At 50.4% G+C, this 18819-nt stretch overlaps 1 protein-coding gene across 2 annotated transcripts in view; it reads left to right on the plus strand.

Annotated features, from left to right (window-relative positions):
• Window positions 1-18819, plus strand: part of PTGIS (prostaglandin I2 synthase) — a 40292-nt gene that overhangs the window by 12252 nt on the left and 9221 nt on the right. For both annotated transcript variants that reach the window (XM_043553698.1, XM_043553699.1), the window contains exons 5-6: window positions 3252-3403; window positions 10756-10937. In XM_043553698.1, the coding sequence (XP_043409633.1) occupies window positions 3252-3403; window positions 10756-10937 (334 nt within the window). The remainder of the gene's footprint in view (window positions 1-3251; window positions 3404-10755; window positions 10938-18819) is intronic.

Here is an 18819-nt window from a genome sequence, read left to right on the forward strand (position 1 = left end):
GTGGGGAAGCAGTTTGGGACACTCAGAAGCAAAGACTGCAAGATGACCTTTCGTGTCTGGACCCCAGGCGTGCACCTGGCTCAGGCTGTGAGTCGTAAAGGAGGCGCAAGTCAGGAAAAGGGGCCTTGCCAGCTGTCCAGAGAGGGAGTAGCAAAACAGGGTTTCAGAGACCATCTTTTCCTGTGGTTTCCAAACCTTAGACTTCACGGACCAGGAAAACAAAATGTTCGGGAGGCCAACCCAGGACTTCAACTTTTTGTCAGAACTTGTAAACTTATAGTAAAAACTGCACTAACGTTCCTTCCTTCAGGAGGCCCAGACACTATTCCAGGCACTGGACGTACAGCAGGGGAAAGACAGACAACAGACTGAAACTCACCGGGCTGACGCTCGTTGGAGAGACCGATAATAAACCAGTAAATAAAGACAGTTATGTCAGAGAGAGTGACAAATACAGACAACGGAGATCCGCAGATGGGTTGATTGTGTGTGGGGAGCTCTCTGAACCAGGCTGAAAGTAAGGGCTTCTCTGCGGGCCTGGCCTCAGAGTTGGGAGCTGGCCACAAGTAGGCGGTAGGACCAGCAGGTGCAGAGTCGCGGAGGTAGGAGGAAGCTTGGGCGGCGGGCCACTGTGGCTGACCGCAGCGAACCCAGGCAGTGGGGTTAAGATGAGTCAGAGCACTTGCGGAAACCGAGTCTCACAGAGCCCCGAGGCTGTGAAGGGCTTTGGAATACATTCTCAGTAAAATGCGTGACATCAGGGTTGGGGGCGGGGGGAGGGTTAAGCAGGGGCCTGACGTGATTGGACTTGGGCTTCACAGCTCTCTCTGGCTGTGGACAGAGACGAACCTGAGGTGGGTGTGTGGCAGGAGAGCCAGGAGGGCCCGTTGGGAGGCTGTTATAGTCACCCAGGTGAGAGACTGGGGGCCTGGACCCAGAGGTGACGGGGAGATGGCAACAATGGGGTATTTCTGGGGGACAGAGCTGACGGGACCTGCTGAGGATTTGATTGGGGCCGTGGGGGGGAGGGGAGCGGGGGTGCGGGCTGTGAGTGGGGAGAGGAATAAGGACAGCCCGCTGATTGCTGCTGGTGCCGTTAGCTGACCAGCATTTCATAAACCAAAGCTCATTTCAGCTGCTTCAAAAAAATTGGAGACACAGTTTCAGAATAAAGGAGAGGCATTTGCTGCCACATATGGGGACCCAGGCACGTTTGGGACAGCTATGTATGTGCACGCAGTGTGGGCTCAAGGGGTGTAAACACATTTCGCCCTCACAACCCCTCTCCGAGGCTGGGACTGTACAAACTGCGTTTGAGAGATGCAAAAGCCGAGGCCGGGAGAACCTAAGGCATTTGCCTCGAGTCCCGTCGCGGGGGTCCTGGCAGGGCTGTCCGCAGAGCCCACGCTTTCCAGCACGACCTTTGATGTGTCGGTGGCCCGCGTTTTTTCTCCTGTCACCCTGGAGTGGCGCACACACCATCAAGGGCTGTAATTCATCTGGGTGATGCTGGTCTGGTCCACCCTGTCCTCGTGTGATGGGGACACCGAGGTCCAGAGAGGAGCAGCTAAAACCACTCCTCAAGTTCCCAGCAGGGCATCTCCCACGTCTCCTGGCTCCTGTGGCCCCAAAGCTGTGGCATCAGGGAAGTGGGGACAGTGGGGTGGTGGCTGGGCTGTCTGGGCCCCTGGCAACAGCAGTGTGTGTGTGTTGCGGGGGGGGGGGGGGAGTCAGATGTAAATGGACCCCTGTGTCTTCAGGGTCTGAGGCCTGGCTGGGCTGGAGCTCCTGTTTCCTGGCTTGGTGGGCTTGGGCCTTCTTGGTGCCGTCCGCGGCCCCTGGGACAGGAAGGGGATGATTAGGTTGGATGACAGGAGGTGCAGGTTCATGTAGCCCCAAACCATGAGATGCCACCACTTAAGCCCCCCAACCTGTCCTATGGCACCCCTGCCTTGCTCAGAATCCCATCCGGAGTTCTAACCCGGGCCGCAGGATCCTGCGTGATCTGCCCCGGCCCAGCACACTCCCACCCCAAGGCCTTTGCAGTTTCTGTTCCCTTGCCTGAGAATGCTGTTCCCTACATGTCTGCATGACTCTCGCCTCACTTCATTCCCATCTCAAGTGTCACCTCAGAGAGGCTTTTCCTGACCTCCCCCCCACTTAGTCTGAGAGCCCTCTCTTTACCCAGCTCTAGTCCAGTCCTATTCTTCTTCATGGCTCCTGGCGCCACCTATAGGTCACATGGTGTTAACACATGACGATTTATTCTATCTTCCGCCAAGTTCTGTGTCACTTAGAAGTGCAGGTGGCCTTGGGAAGGGGCTTCACTTCCACAGTGTGAAACCTCATTGCCTTCTTGGGTTTTGTTGGGGTTCTGGTGGTTTAGTTTCATTGCATATTTTTCATAGAAATATATATATACAGGGAAATGGTTCTCTGCTTTAAGGAAAAAACCAGCACAAATGGGACCAGAGACCACAGGGCCAGCTGACTCAGCTTGTTCCTGGACAAGGGAGCGGCTGTGACTCCTCTGCTGTCCAGGGTTGGCAGGCGGGACCACAGGCTCCCAGGGGCCCAAAGTCTCTCCGTTTTCAAGATGAGATGAGGGGGAAATTAAGCTTTTGTGTGGTTCCCCAATTGTTCAGTTTGTTCATAGGAAAATTCTGTTAACCAAACACAACATGTTGGTGGATGAATCCAGTTTGTGAGCTACACCTTTACAGCTCTGCCTTAAGGAAACTGAGGGCACTGGTGTGGAGAAGAGGGACCCAGGGCCTTACGTGACCGGGGGAGCGGCGGGAGGTGGGGTGGGATTCCTTCTGTGCCGACGCACAGACGCATGTACGACCCCGGGAGGTTCAGCTGTTCTGAAGGAAGGGTTGCTGCCTTAGTCTAGTGGGTGGGCAGGTCATGAGCTCTGCGACTCTGAGCCCCTCCCCACCCTTCACCGCCACATTCCAGCCGGCTTTGTCTGTCCGCACCTCTGAGCCCCAGCTGGTGTATCACTCGTTCGCCTGAGTCTGTTGCCTGTTGTCTGTGTTCCGCACTAGAGGGTCCACTCCCTGAGGGCCTGAGGGTTTTGTCTGTTTTCTCCACTGCTGACTCCCTGGCCCAGAACAGTCCAGGCAGAAAGTAGGAAAGGCAGGTGGCTATTAGCTGTATGCATGAAGAAAAGCTTGTAGGCCACCGTGGGAGGGTTTGGCCAGAAGCGTCCAAGGAGGACCCCCTGACCCGCTATTCGCCTCCCCCAGAGCCGGCTACCTGACTCTGTACGGAGTCGAAGCTCTGCCACGCACCCGTGAGAGCCGGGCCCAGGACCGCACCCACTCGGCCGATGTCTTCCACACCTTCCGCCAGCTCGACCTCCTGCTCCCCAAACTGGCACGTGGCTCCCTGTCAGTGGGTAAGCACCGTGGGGACCCTGGTGGGTGGTGAGGCCGACAGAGGGACCCAGAGGGGGAGCCCACACTCAAGCTGAAGGCTCACAGGCCACATGGGCGGAAGGACATTCTCATGCCCTGGGCAGCAGTGAGATCCCTGTCACCGGGCATATGCAAGAGTACAGTGGTAGGAGGCAGGGCTTGGGCCCGAGCTGGGGTTCCTGGTGAATGCGTTACATCTAGAGTGGGGCCTGGGGACCTCGTTGTGTGTTATTTTTATTATTTCTTATTTTTAAAGGTTTCTATTACTTTTTTCTGCTGAGGTATGATTTTCATACAGGAAAGCACCCAGGTCCTAAATGCACAGCTGAGAGGTAAATCTAAATACTTCGTGTCCTTCCCAGTCAATACCCACCACGCAGAGGGAGCCGCCATATTGGTTCCTGTCGCCTCGGATTCATTTTACCTGTTTGTGAATTTCCCATAAATAGAATCACGCAGCATGTGTCCTTTCGTGCCCGGCTTCTTTCACTCAGCCTCTCGTCTGTCAGCTTCGGCCAGGTGGCCGTATGTATCAGTCGTCTGTTTTCCCCGTGGCATAGCATTTCAGTAGAGTAGTCTGTCTGTCCGTCCCTGGTGGAGGGATGTGTGGGTCGTTCCCAGTTTGGGGCTGTTGTGAATCGGGCTTCTGTGAACCTTCTTTGTACCTGCCTCCCATGGCACACCTGCCTTCACCTCTCTGTTATCAGCCCTGCACTCTTCTGACCTTGATCTTGCACACTGAAGGAGCCGTCCGACCACGTAGCATTCTCCCTGAACTCCACATCTGGAGTATTTCAGCTTGGGTCTGTGAAAATCCACCCCACTTACTGTTGTGGCTACAGAGGGAGCTCGGTGTTGGTAAAGAGGTTCCGGCAGGATTCAGTGCCCAGGGGCCATGTGAACCACTGGGCTGCACTCTCTTCTGGCCACTGTGTCTCAAACTTCTCTCGTGAGAAGAATCCTCTCGGCCCTTGTTAATAATACAAGCCCCCAGATCCCTTACGGTCCACTTGAATCCAAGTCTCCAGGGAGGTCGGGAAACTGCATGTATTCTAAGTGGCACAGGAAGGTTGAGAAGTCGTGTGTATCCTGGACCCAGACATTGGCAGCAAAATCTGGATTCAGATGCCTACTGTGGGGCTTCTGAGCTGATGATTTGGGGCAAGTTACTGGTCTTTTTTTTACCCCAGGTCCTTTCTCCAGACGGGCAGTTGAAGGGCCCGCTCAGATGGCTTGAGGTAGTTTACTGGCTCCTATATAGTGTCCCTGTGCCTCAGCGATCTCATCTGTAAAGTGGGGAGAACAATAGGATCTTCCTGCAGGGTGACTGTTGGGAATGGCTGAGGTAATAAGAAAAAACACTTCTCTGTTGAACACTTTCTAGGTGCCAGATACCAGGTTAACTATGGTCTCATTCAGTGCTCACAACAGCTTATCACCCCATTTCCTTTATTTATGTAGTTTTTAAAAACCACGCTTTAGCCCATTAGATTGTTTAAGAAGGAAACCTTCTCGTGATTAACAATGCAAAGATGTACACAACAAAAGTAATAATACTCTTCCAAGCCCAGCTTCCTGTGGAAACCAGTGTTAACATGCTGGTATATATCCCTTCACACTGTTTTGTAGGAATACAAAGACACATATCTAGAGTGTCACTGGGTGTATTTTAAGAAGGAATTATATCTGTTATCTGCAGCTTGGTTTTTTGTTTAACCTAACAACATAGCTGTGTATTCTTCCCTGTCAGTACAAGTATCCTCTAGCGGTATTAGCCAATGCAATTAGATAAGAGAAATCAATTACTGGCATAAGAATGAGTAAAGACGGGATGCCTGGGTGGCTCAGTCGGTTAAGCGTCTGACTTTAGCTCAGGTCCTGACCTCACGGTTCTTGAGTTCAAGCCCTGCGTCGGGCTCTGTGCTGACAGCTCAGAGCCTGGAGAGCCTGCTTTGGATTCTGTGTCTCCCTCTCTCTCTGCCCCTCCCCCACTCGTGCTCTGTCTCTCTTTCTCTCTCAAAAATAAATAAATGTTAAAAAAAAATTTTTTTTTTAATGGGTAAAGAAGACGTAAGACTATCCCTGTTTGCAGAAGATCTGATACTGTGCTGGGAAAACCCCAGGAAATCCATGACAGAACTAACTCAAGTTCTGTTAACTCAAGACTGGCAGAGTAGAAGGATATAAAATCAGCACGCAGAGAATTGAGTCATCTTTGCAGCTCTTGCATGTCAGGATTTAGGCAGCCACCCCCCTCCAATGGATACTTATAATTGTTTCCTTTTGTGTGTGTGTGTGGCTACTTTAGTATTCCCTTGAACTCGTATCTTTGCTCCCATCTGGTGATTTTATTCCTCTCGACAGTTTCCTGGAAGTGGGTTTGCCATGTCAGAAGGCATACACATTAAAATTCTTGTTAGCTGCGGCCACATCATTTCCAAAACCATGGAGCAATTCATACGCCTGCCCAAAGGGAAGGAGTCTGCTCATTCTCCCACCAGATGTTATCAGTCTTTGCATTTGTTTGCCAATCTGATGGGCAGAGGCAGGTAACTTGTTGTTTTAATTTGCATTTCCCCACAGCCTTGTCAACAAACGGTTATCAGATTTTTAAGACCTTGCCAACCTGATGGACAAAAAAGGGCATCTGGCTTTATGGGCATTTCCCTGATCACTGTGATGGAACAGCTTTTCGTGTTTCCCTAGCCATTTGCTTTTCCTCTCCGCGGGTTACCTCTTATCATCCTTTTAGAGACAATTCATGATCTTATTGAACCATCAGTGCTAGAAGGTTGATATTATTATACCCATTTTGCAAGTAAGGAAACAGGCCCAGACAGATGAAGTCATTTGTCAGGGACACACAACTGTTAGGAGGCAGAGCCGGCTAAAGGAAAAACTTGGTCTGATTGCAGAATCCTGTGTGTAAAGCACCTGGCACCTCCCAGCATCGGTTGCTTCTCCAGGAAAGAGTGGTTTCTCCATCGCGCATTCATCCATCCATACCCACGCTATCATAGGGGACCCTGGGTCATTCAGGGAGCCGCCCTGGGCTGGGTATAGGAAAGCCGCATTTCCCAGTGTGGGCAGCAGGTGGCAGTGTTGGGGAAGGTTTCTCCTCTTGGGGCTGGACAGATGGACAGCTGCCCTCAGACTTTGTTGGGCTTGTGAAGAGGGCAGCCTCTTTGGAAGAGTGATGTGGCAGAACCTGTCAAAACAGAAATGCTCATTCCCTCGAACCTGAACTTCTACTACTAGGAATTATCCTACAGCAGTGCTTGCACGCATCTAGAGATGCGCAAAGACCCTCATTGCCTATAATAATAGCAAATGCTGCAGACAGCCTGTGTGTCCACCCGTGGGGACTGATGAAAGAAGTTACACATTCACATAAAGGAAAACAGCAACCGTCAAGTAGAACGGGATATGCCAAAACCATGCAGAAGAGTGGGCATATTGTGGGATTTTTTAGTTTATTTTTTTTTCCAGTTTCATTGAGAAGTGATTGACACACGGCACCACGTAAGTTTAAGGTATACGGCATGATGACTTGACTTACATATATTGTGAAATGAACACCACGGTGAGTGTGGTTAACATCTTTGTTTTCGAAGCCGGTGGGAACATTTTGCTTCTGAGAAGGCTGAGATGGGATGGAAATGCCCGTGTGCACTCTTAGAGGTGCTTTCTTTCTTTTTCTTACTTCTTTTTTTTTTTTTTTTTGCCACGCGGATGCATTATTTCTCCTCCACTATTAAAATGATAAACATTTCGGGGCACCCGGGTGGCTCAGTTGGTTAAGCGTCTGACTGTTGTTGATCTTGGCTCAGGTCATGATCTCATGGTTCATGAGATGGAGCCCCACACTGGGCTCTCTGCTGATGGTGCAGAGCCTGCTTGGGATTCTCTCTCCCTCCCTCTCTCTCCGCCCCTCCCCTGCTCTCACTCTCTGTCTCTCCAAATAAATAAATAAACATCTAAAAGCACCATTTAAAACAAATGTATAAACATATTTTAAAAGAAAATTGACCCTTTGGGGGATGCTTAGATCACAGAGTCTGGTGCTTCTCATATAGGAGGGAGTTGGGGGCAGATAGAGCCCCAAGCTAAATATACTGCTTTCTGGAACATTCGTTTTACTAAATTATTTGGGAGGGGCGTGTTTTCTTTGACTATTGTTTTGGGAGGAAAAGCAACCTTATAATAAAGAATCACAGAGTCTAGGGGTGCCTGGGTGGCCCGGTTGGTTGGGTGTCTGATTGTTGATTTCAGCCCAGGTCATGATCTAGCAGTTCGGGGGATCGAGCCCCGCATCTGACTCTGTGATTGGGCTCTCTGCTGTTGGTACAGAACCCACTTCAGATCCTTTGTCCTCCTCTCCCTCTGCTCCTCCTTTGCTCATGTTCTCTCCCTCTCTCTCAAAAATAAACATGAAAGAGAAAGAAAGAGAAAGAAAGAAAGAAAGAAGGGAAAAAGAAGGAATCACAGAGTCTAATGCAAAAATCTAATGCATTTTATAGGGAAAAGACAGGACTTTAATTTTTTTTTTAATGTTTATTTATTTTTGAGACAGAGAGTGCGAGTGGAGGAGGGGCAGAGAGAGGGAGACACAGAATCCGAAGCGGGGGCTCCAAGTTCAGAGCTGTCAGCACAAGAGCCCGAGGTGGGGCTCGAACCCGAAAACACAGGACTTTAAAGATATGTCCCTCTCTGGACTATGCCCAGGTTTCTAGGGCACAGAGGGGCTTCTGAGGAAAAACTTGAGGTGCTCAACTCTGGGCCCCTCGTTTTACGGATGGGAAGACTGAGACCCAGTGGTGGACAGGGCCTTGGCCAAGGCCACACAGCATGGGAGGTCTGGAATTTGAACCTTTAATGCAACTGCCAGTTACACGGGCCTGGGCGTTCTGATTCACAGCACTGAGTCATTACACTGGGGCTGATAAATAATACTTACGAATAATGGCAAGAATGTAGCAAGCATGACATGCTAGGCCGCTACCAGTACCAAGTGTGTTCTGTGTGTTTATATCCTCCTAGTGATCCCATGAGCTCGGTTGCCCCCACTTTACAGATGGGGAGGTCGAGGCTCAGAGATCCAAAATCTTTGCAAAAGATGATCTTTCTAGGAAGGGACAGGGCTAGGATTTCTACCAGGGTCTCTGGCTGCCAACTGTGTGTTCTTTATTTCACATATTATTATTATTTGCTAGGTAGAGAAACAATACATGAATATATTCTCCATGGAATCACTGTCTGTTTTCTAAGTTAACACATTCAGTTTCTGCACAACCCTTTGTGTGGGTACTTCTGTTATCCCAGTTTACAGGTTTGAAAACTGAGGAGTCGTGAGGTGGGGTGGGTTTTTGTTGTGGTCGAATTGCAAGAGTTCTTTATGTATTTTGGATCCTAGACCCTTACCAGATCTATGATTTGCAAATATTTTCTCTCATTCTGCTCATCGTCTTTTCATACTGTGTTGCTTTTTAAAGTCATCCTTAGAAGCTGTGTTGACAGTGATATTCAAGGTTTGTAATTGTGCTGTCAGACCTCAAAGAATCCCAGTCATTTCCAAATCTGTGTTAAATTTCTTTGCTCCCTTCTTTAGCTATTTCATCAGCTAACTCTTACAAATCCAGCATGAGCATCAACCGAGGGCCTTTAGCACTTCCTTTACCCTCCACTCACTTGTTGAAAACCTCCACATGCCCAGGTCCCATGCCCCCAAGATTCTGACAAGATTGGTCTGCAGTGGGACCTGGGCATCCAGAGAGTTAAAGCTCCTGGGCGATTCTCCAGTGCCCCAAAAGTTGAGAGACATAGGAAGATAATGTATTTCAGATGAACAGTTGGGCTCATTGCTTTAAATCGAGAGGTACAGGGGCACCTGGGTGGCTCTCTCGGTTAAATGTCTAACTCTTGGTTTCGGTCAGGTCATGATCTAACAGGTTGTGGGTTCAAGCCCTGTGTTGGGCTCCGTGCTGACAGCTCAGAGCCTGGAGCCTGCTTCAGATTCTGTGTCTTCTTCTCTCTCTCTCTCCCCCTCCCCCACTCATGCTCTGTCTCTCTCAAAAATAAATAAACATTAAAAAATATTAAATTGAGAAGTATATCACCTGAAAAGGTCCGGAGGTTGAAGAAAAGCATATGGAGCATATTATTTGAAAATATAATATGCTTAAAATATATGTATATTTTAATATAAGTTTACCCTACATTTTCCACCCTTTCGAATACCCTGTGATATGCAACCCAGTCTAGAACCATTGGGTGGATGGGTCTTCCTGAAACACTGCCTCGTGGTCCCAAAAAGCCAGTGAGAGCATCTCTAGTCCTTGGGAATTTTGTAACCATCCAAAGCGACACCCACTTTTCCAAGGGGTGATTTCAGAAGAACCAAATCTCTTATTTGCACGTACATCTGTAAATACAGCATCGTCTTGCAGTGTGAACACAGTGTATGAATAATAAGCACCTGGCTTTGTGCCCTCAACAGTCTGCCCGGCCGGGCCCATCTGGATCCGTACCTCGGTTTCCACCGCCTGTGGTGCCCCAGAGCCTAACACCCTGTTGTTTACTTAAAGGTGCCTGTGAACTGGTAATCCGTGGGCCAGAGCTGCCCTTCAGAGAGGCTTTTGTGGCCTGCACAGTGACGAACATTTCTTGCCCAGATGCCGGCCTTAAAGCACATGGGAAGACTCCCTGTGAACATCTGGACTTTCATTTTCTTCTGAAAGCTCAGGCTCCCTGGCCGTGCTGGGCCAAGTTCCTCTGCCAGGCTGGTGGTCACCCCGACCCTCCTGTTCCCCATGGCCCCGTCCTGGCCCTCCTCCTTCATTTACTTTACCTGCCTTCCCTCGGGAGGTAGTTGAGTTTGAGACCCCTAGACCCATCTTTCCCCTCTCGATAGCAGTGAGGTCATTTCCCACGTCTCCTGAACGGAGCTGTGCGAGTCGGCTCATGTCGTCTCCTTGTGCACATGGCTGGCGTTGCTTTGGGATGGGACCCTGGGAAGGGAGACCACGTTTCCTGTTCCTTCCCCTGCTGTGTAAGAAACACCGTTCATTTAATGCGTGTTAACAGAGCACCTCTTGCGGGCCAGGTGCTGGAGACAGAGCTCACAGAGGTGAGCGAGACAGGACCCCTCACTCCTGGCCACTGGGGTGAGACAGATAATAACAAGTTGGCATTTGAAGGCCTTTCTTGGGCCCTCTTTCCCCACCCCGAGGAGTGACACCCAGAAGAGCCTTGGCCTCCCGGGACATTGGGGCTGGGTGGCCTTGGGCCCGGGGTGGATCTGTAACCCCCGCCCCCCTGTGCTCTGTCCCTGTAGGGGATAAGGACCGCGTGTGCAGAGTCAAAGGTCACCTGTGGAAGCTGCTGTCCCCAGCCAGACTTGCTGCTCGGGCCCACCGGAGCAAGTGGCTGGGGAGTTACCTGCTGTACCTGGAGGAGATAGGGGTGCCGGAGGACATGCAGGCCCGGGCCCTGGTGCTGCAGCTCTGGGCCACACAGGTGGGTGGATGGTGCACACGGGTGTGGTTGTGCGTGTGAGTGCATGTGTCTCTGTGTGTGCCATCAGGCACACGCAGGCACACGTGTGAGTGTGCATAGGAGTGTGCATGCGTGGGCGTGCGCATCTGAGAGTGTTTCTCCACATGAGCGTGGGTGTGGGTGTGTGAACATACCCAGCTGTCTGCCCCAGTTCCCGGACTTTCTTAACCATCAGACGGTATCGGGAATGGGATCATTCATTCAGTGTTAATTTATTGTAATTTGGAAAAATGTCAAACTTAGAGAAAAGCTGTGTGTTGGGGTGCCTGGGTGGCTCAGTCGGTTGAGCAACTGACTTTGGCTCGGGTCATGATCTTGCGGTCCGTGGGTTCGAGCCCTGCGTCGGGCTCTGGGCTGATGGTTTGGAGCCTGGACCCTGCTTAGGATTCTGTGTCTCCCTCTCTCTCTGCCCCTCCCCCACTCATCTTCTGTCTGTCTCTGTCTCAGAAATAAATAAATGTTAAAAAAAAAAAAAGAGAGGGCGCCTGGGTGGTTCTGTCGATTTAGCCTCTGACTTTGGCTCAGGTCATGATCTCACGGTCTGTGAGTTCGAGCCCCAGGTCCAGCTCTGTGCTGACAGCTCAGAGCCTGGAGCCTGTTTCGGATTCTGTGTCTCCCTCTCTCTCTGATCCTCCCCCATTCATGCTCTGTCTCTCTGTCTCAAAAATAAATAAACGTTAAAAATATTTAAAAAAATAATAATAAAATTAATAAATAAAAAATAAAAAAAGAGAGAAAAGCTGTGTGAATAGTTTAATAAACATACACAGTTCACCTTGAGTTCCCAATTTTTAACATTTTATCACATGTGCCTTCTCCCCCTCCCCTCCTCCTCCTCCCCATCTCCCTACTGGGGTTATTTTACTGAGTCGTTTGCAGACAAGTAGCAGACATCATGACTCTTTATCCCTAATTACTTCAGTGTATATTCCTAAGAGCAAGAAGGTTCCCTTACATGACACAGTACGAGGATCACATTCAGGACAATTAACCCAGATTCAGGATCATTATCTAATAGTCCCGATTCAGTCTTGCCACTTGTCCCAACAATGTCCTTTATGGCTCATCTTGGTCCGACATCCAATCCAGGATCACACGGTGCCTTTAGTCATTCTGTCTTTTGAGTTTTCTTTAATGTGGAACAGTTTCTGTGCCTTTCATTGTTTTTCATGACCTTGACATTTTTGAAGTATGCAGAACAGTCATTTTGAAGAATTATTTAAAAGTTCCGTTGAGTGCTTACCTAGACCTCAAAGATCTGCTTCTGTTGCTTATGTTTTAGCTGGTGCAGACAGTCAAGGAAGTGCATACAGGGTGATTTTATTTTATTTTATTTATTTTATTATTTAAATTAATTTTATTTTATTTTATTTTATGTTATTTTATTTTATTAAGTTTATTTATTTTGAGAAAGAGAGAAAGTGTGTGTGCACCTGCACAAGTGGGGCAGGGGCAGAGAGGGAGGGAGTGGGGGAGAGAGAGAGAATGAGTGAATGAATCCCAAGCAGGCTCTGTGCTGTCAACAAGGAGACTGGTGAGATCATGGCCTGAGCCAAAATCAAGAATCAGACGCTTAACCAACTGAGCCACCCAGGCACCCTGTACAGGGTGAATTTAGATGTGGATATATACAGGATGTAAAATGGAGTCAGGAATAGAGAGATCCTAGGGGTCTGTTGTCATCAAGGTGGTTGAGGAGGACTCTCTGAGAAGGAGAGGTTTGGCTGATAAGAAAGAGCTGAAGTTGGGGGCTTGGGAGAGATGTGGGAATAGAGCATTCCGAGTAGGGGAAACAGAAAGTGCAAAGGCCCTGGGGTTGCATCATACCCAGTGTTTGGACAATAGGAAGGAGTTGAGTGTGGCTGAAGCAGAGTGAGGAGGGGTAGGAATGAGGGAAGAGATCATGGATGGCATGTGGGTCCCAGTAAATAAAAACTTGGGGTTTTTCTGTGGCTGAGGTGAGAGCCCTGGGAATGTTCTAAGCAAAGCAGGGAAAGGATCTCAGGAGCAAAGGCAAAAGTAAGGACACCGATGAGACAGTGGCGGTAGGACCAGGTGGTGGCCGTGGAGGTGAAGAGGAAATTCTGGAAACAGAAGCCAGCGCCAGTGGGTATGGTAATGGACCAGATACTGGGGTGAGAGAAAGCAGGGCGGAGGATGCTACCTCTCGAGGCCTGGTTCCTGTCCTCTCCTGGACCCCAGAGCCCTGCACCTTCTCTTGGCCCCTCCTCAGCAGTGACAGCTGCACAGACTGACATTTCTGGGTAATTCCCTTCCCATCGACTTGCAGCTTATTTTTAGTTTTCTCTCAGAGCCATTAACTGTCCTTGCAGGCAAAGGCTGGCAAGGGGCAAGGGCTGGGTTTAATCAGCAGTTGGGGCCCCATTAGTGCCTAATAACATATTTATGGGTAGAGACTTGGAGCTCCCAACCGCCCCCAGAATCCCTTGCAGAATGACCTCTGTCAGCAGAACTAGATGCTGGCTTGGGGGCTTGAGTGGCAGAGAGTCTGGGGAACAGCCTTTGGTGGGGCCAGGAGAACTGAGCAGGGCTTGGAGACAGGACATCCTCTGACTCTGCATTGTTGACAGTGTGCAGAATTCAGGCAGGTGACAAGATGCTTCGAGAGCTTGAGTCTTTTTTTTAAATTTTTTTAATGTTTATTCATTTTTGAAAGACAGGGAGAGACAGAGTACAAGCAGGGGTGGGGTGGAGAGAGAGGGGGATACAGAATCCGAAGCAGGCTCCATCCAGGCTCTGAGCTGTCAGCACAGAGGCCGACGCGGGGCTCGAACTCATGGGCCATGAGATCATGACCTGGCCGAAGTCGGACGCTCAACAGACTGAGCCACCCAGGCGCCCCGAGGGCTCGAGTCTTAAGAGCAGGGCCAAGATGCTGAGAAGCCCCGTGGTGTTGGGCACAGACCCTGTGACCCACCTGCCTGGATTTGAATCCTGACTTTGCCACTCCCTGGCAAACCAGTCCCTGATGTTCTTGGTGCCTCAGTTTACTCAGCTGTAAAGTGAAGGTGGCAGTCAGTACCGTCCTCAAGGTGCTGTGGTGAGGATGGGAGAAAGCGATGATGGCAAACCTGTAATTGTACTGGGCAGGTGACTAGAGCTCACTAGACGTGTTCAACAGTTATTTAGTGAATGGCCACTGTGTGCTGGGCACCATTCTAGAAGCCGGGGATAGAGCAGTGAGCAGACCAAAGACCCCTGCCCTTACGGAGCTGATATTCTGGGAGAAGACACTTGGTAAACAAGTCAGCATATAAAATATAGCCAAGGTAAATATAGTCAAGTTCTGTAGAGAACCGATAAAGTGGGGGAGGGGTGGGGAGGGCTACTTTATATAGGGTGGCCAAGGAAGCCCTCACCAGGAAGGTGACATCTGAGCAGAAATATAAAGGGAGGGAGGGAGCCATATAGATACATAGGATGAGGGCATCCAAGCAGGGGCACAGCAAGTGCAAAGGCCCTGAGGTGGGGATCAGGGTGATGTGATAGAGAGGTAACAGGGCCCTGTGGGCTTTGGGGAGGACTTTGGCTTTTCCTCTGAGAAAGGAATTCTTTGAGGACACTGAACAGAGGAGCAACATAGCCTGCCATCTGCTTTAGAGGGATTATTCTGGCTACATCACTGAGAATCGGCTGTAGGGGGGGAAGTGGAGGCAGGGAGACCAGAGATGAGGCCACTGCAGTGTCCAGGCAAGAGAGGATGGTGCTGGACCAGGGCAGGTGCCGAGGCCAAGAGAGGGAGTGAGTGCATTCTGGACACATTTCTGGGTAGAGCCAACAGGATTTGCTGTTGGATGGGACATTGAGAGAAGGTACCAACAGCGATGCCTCCAGGTTTTGGCCTGAGCAACAGGAAGGACAAAGATGCTGTTAACTGATGAACAAGATGGTGAACGGGGCAAGCGTGCGGGGAGAGAATCAGAGGGTTGGTTTTGGGTGTGTGAGTTTGAAACAGAGAACTGGGTAGGGGGTGGGGGACACAGCTGGAGTGAAGAAGAATATGGAATTCAGGGCTGAGGCCCAGGAGGGAGATGTGCCCTCGGGAGGTGTTGGTGTGGTGGTGGTTTGGGCAGCCACTGGTCTGGAGACCGCAGGGGCTCAGGGGGATGGAGAGGGGACCCAGCCCCTGGCCGCTCCAGCTGTGGGGTTCAGGAGGAGTCTGCCTGAAAACCGAGGAGGAGTGGTCGGGGGGCTGTGGGAGGGGAACTGGGAGGGGGCCACCCAGAGGCCAGCTGCAGAAAGTTCTGAGATGTGGCCAGATGGTAGCTTGGCTGCTATCGTCAGATCAGAGTGGAGCCCGGAGGCTCCAGCCCCCGGGGGCTAGAGGGCCGCCCAGGTCAGGGAAGGGGCTGGCTCTGAAGGGGTGAGGTGGGCAGAGCGAGGCGTTCACGAAGGCCTGCCTGGCAGGCCCACGGCGGCCCAGGCTTCCCTCCCAGCTCTGAGGCATTAGGCGGGGGGAGGGGCGACCGTGTCGACCCTAAAAATAACAGATTTTTTTTTAATCACAAAAAATGAAAAGAGATATCACCTGTGACCTCCCATCCCTCAGCTCTGCTTTCTTCTCTGGTGGCTCCAGGCCCAGACGGGCGGCCCCAGAGGGTGGCCGTGAAGGGTGCCAGCAGCTCCTGGCAGCTGGGCAGCCCCCCGTGGAGGAGGGCTTCTCCTTCCCATGGATTCTCCCACAAATCCCAGGTCTGAGGCTCATTGGCCCAGCCCGAGTCACACGTCCCCTCTGAGTATAACACCGAGTGGCCCAGCCCGGGTAACGAGGCCACACCTGAGGTCTGGAGGGTGTGGCTCAGCCCCAGATGCCCAGAGTGGGGTAGGAGGTACTTCTTCGAAGGAAAATGGGGTGCTGCTATCCACAGGCACGGGAGTGGAAGCAGGGCAGGCAGGGTGCACGTGTCCCCCACTCCGCCTGGTTGTGTGGTGAGGTGGCCACAAAGTGGAGCACAGGATCCCAGTGCCGTGTCCGGTGCACTTTGAGCGCCCCCTGGAGGTCAGCTGCTGCCATTCACAGGAAAGGTAGAGCAGAGGACAGGCGCTCCTGGGTGAACGGACTTTGGCTGCAGGGGTGGGGAATGAGGCTAGACGAGTCGAGACGTATTCTCCTGGGTAAACGGAGGCGGGGCCCTATGGGAGACAGCTCGGCTTCCAGGGTAGTGAGTTCAAGATCTCTTGTAGAGGTGTGATCACATACACGTGCACACTCACACGTCTGTGCAGTGGGTGGAAGGCAGTCCTTGCCGCCTCCCTAACTTGCCACGGTTTTTTCTGGAAGGCAGAGATCACTGAGCAGCCTCATGCTCCCCTCATGCTTTGTGATTAATGAGCGGTGGCCCCCATCAGACTGTCCAGGCAAGACAAAATGGCCTTGGCCCTGGGTTCACCCAAGGCTGAATTATTTATCACCTACACCCCCCTGGCTGTTTAAATGATGGACAGCAAGTGACCTTGCTTGTCTCTGTAGGACCTGAGGTGCCAGAGGAAATCTCGGAGTCCAAGGCCCCACCTCGTTCTCAAACGGGGTAGGGGAGGAGAGGAGGGGTGCTGGGAGGGGAGACCACTTCTGAGCACCCGCTCTGTGCCCAGCAGGCGGAGATGGCTTATGTTACCCCACTTAACCAGGACGGAGGTTTTGAGACCCAGAGTGGGAAGTGACTTGTCCAGAGTCACAGAAAGTGGGGAGCTGGGTTGTAAACCCAACTCTGCCTGGTCCAGTCCAGGGTTCTGCCAGCCCACCTCCCAGGCTGCCTTGGACATAGAGGTTTCTTCCACAAATACCATTGAACTCCTGCTGTGTGCTGGGACTGGGGAGTGCTTAGTTGGCCTTTTCGGTGAAATGGGTGATAATGGTACCTGCTTGAAGGGAGAATTGAATGAGGGAACAATGGCACTTCCTTGGTGCTGAATTCACAGCAGCTAAAGAAAAAAAAACCCAGAAAATCTGTTTCACCATCATTGATGCTTTGGTCCATTTGTTTTCTGCCTTTTTCTGTACATTTCTTTTCTGTGATTAAGATCATGGAGTTTTTTGTTGTTGTTATTTAGGTTTTTTTTTTTTTCTTTTTTGAGAGAGAGAGAGAGAGAGTGCATGCAAGCAGGGAAGGGGCAGAGATGGAGAGAGGGAGAGAGAGAACCCCAAGCAGTCTCTGCCCTGTCAGCGCAGAGCCCGATTCGGGGCTCGATCTCGCAAACCATGAGATCATGACCTGAACTGAAATCAAGAGTCGGATGCTTAACCAGCTGAGCCATCAGGTGCCCCAAGATCATGCAGTTTTTAAAATCCAAGTTTTAATTTTACTTACTATCATGTCACGAGCATTTCTCCATGTCATTGCAGATCAGTATAAAAATCACCCCACTTTTCTTTGGCTTAAAAGTACTGCATCCATTAAAAAAATTCAAACAGTGTAAAAGCGCATATGTAGTGAGAACCAGTACCTGCCACTCCCCCCCGCCCCTCCCGCTTCGGTCCCAGAGGCTCCTTGTAGAGATGGTCCGTGCTTCTTCATGGGATCCCTCTTCAGACCTACAAATGGGAGCACAGTGAGTCCCTGTTCTGCGTCCCCCTGTGCTTCAGGGCATCTTGGCTACTGTCCCATCAGTGCACACAGAGCCAGCTGCCTTTTAATGACTTCCTGTATCATCGTTCTATGGAGGGATCATCATCTATCTCATTGATCTATTGATAGGCCGGCTTTGCTTCCAATCTTTTGTCGTTACATCAGCACTGTGATCAATATCCTTGTGCAAATGTCCTTTTGTCCGTGTGCAATTATGTCTGTAATAGAATTACTGGGGAAATACGGCGTTTAATGACTATCATCAAGATGGGATGGTAGACAAAAATCGTCCCCCGTATCAAGGTTAGTTGGTATTCCACCCATGCCTGGAGCTTATTTTGGGGTACCCCACACATATGTTAGCTGCAGGAAATACCTGAATATTAAAGTGTTCAGCTAAGGCTGAAGTCTTGGAACAAGAAATTTAAAAATATTTTTTGTAGTTTTTTATTTATCCAGGTAATCTCTATACCCAACATGGGGCTCACACTCACAACCCCGAAATCAAGAGTCACATGCTCCTCCAACTGAGCCAGCCGGGTGCCCCTAGAGCAAGAGATCTTATCCATTTTCCTAATTACTGAACTATTGAGAACTTTTACGTAATTTTTGTTCAAGAAATTACTAGCTTTCATGGTCATCGTTGATTATCGCTTCTTTGCAACATACACACACAATGTGCAAATATTTGAAAGTAGATACCCAGGTATTACATCAGTTGATATGGTTGTGTGACAACAAACCACAAAAATTTGGTGGCACACACTGATGAGTATTTATTTAACTCCCACATCTGTGGGTCTGCTGGGAGTCAGCTGCTCCGGACAAGGCTTAGCTGGACAGCCGGCTCTGTCCCACGTGTGTCTCATCCTCCTCGTGGGACCAGCAAGCCATCGGGCAAGTGGAAACAGACAAGGTCTCTTAAGGCCCGTGCTCAGAGCTGCTGCTCGGTCAGTTCTGATCGATTCTGTTGGTCAAAACAAGTCACACAGCGGAGCCCAGATTCAGGGGGCTGGGGAAATACACTGTGCCTCTGAAATGGGAGGCAGAGTAAAGTCTGTGTCAAGGGGCACGGATACAGGGAAGGGTGGAGAACCGGAGCTAAGGATTTGGTCGTCCTAGATGTTAACAATAATCTTAACTGATACACCTTGTTCCTACTACTGACACTTCTTTGCTGATTAGCTATGAAGATCACCTGTGTGAGCTCAGCTCAGGGTTTTGCCCAAGGTCAGGGATGCCAAGAATAGCCCTGA

The sequence above is a fragment of the Prionailurus bengalensis genome, chromosome A3, assembly GCF_016509475.1.
Source record: "Prionailurus bengalensis isolate Pbe53 chromosome A3, Fcat_Pben_1.1_paternal_pri, whole genome shotgun sequence".
NCBI classification, from domain to species: Eukaryota; Metazoa; Chordata; class Mammalia; order Carnivora; family Felidae; genus Prionailurus; species Prionailurus bengalensis.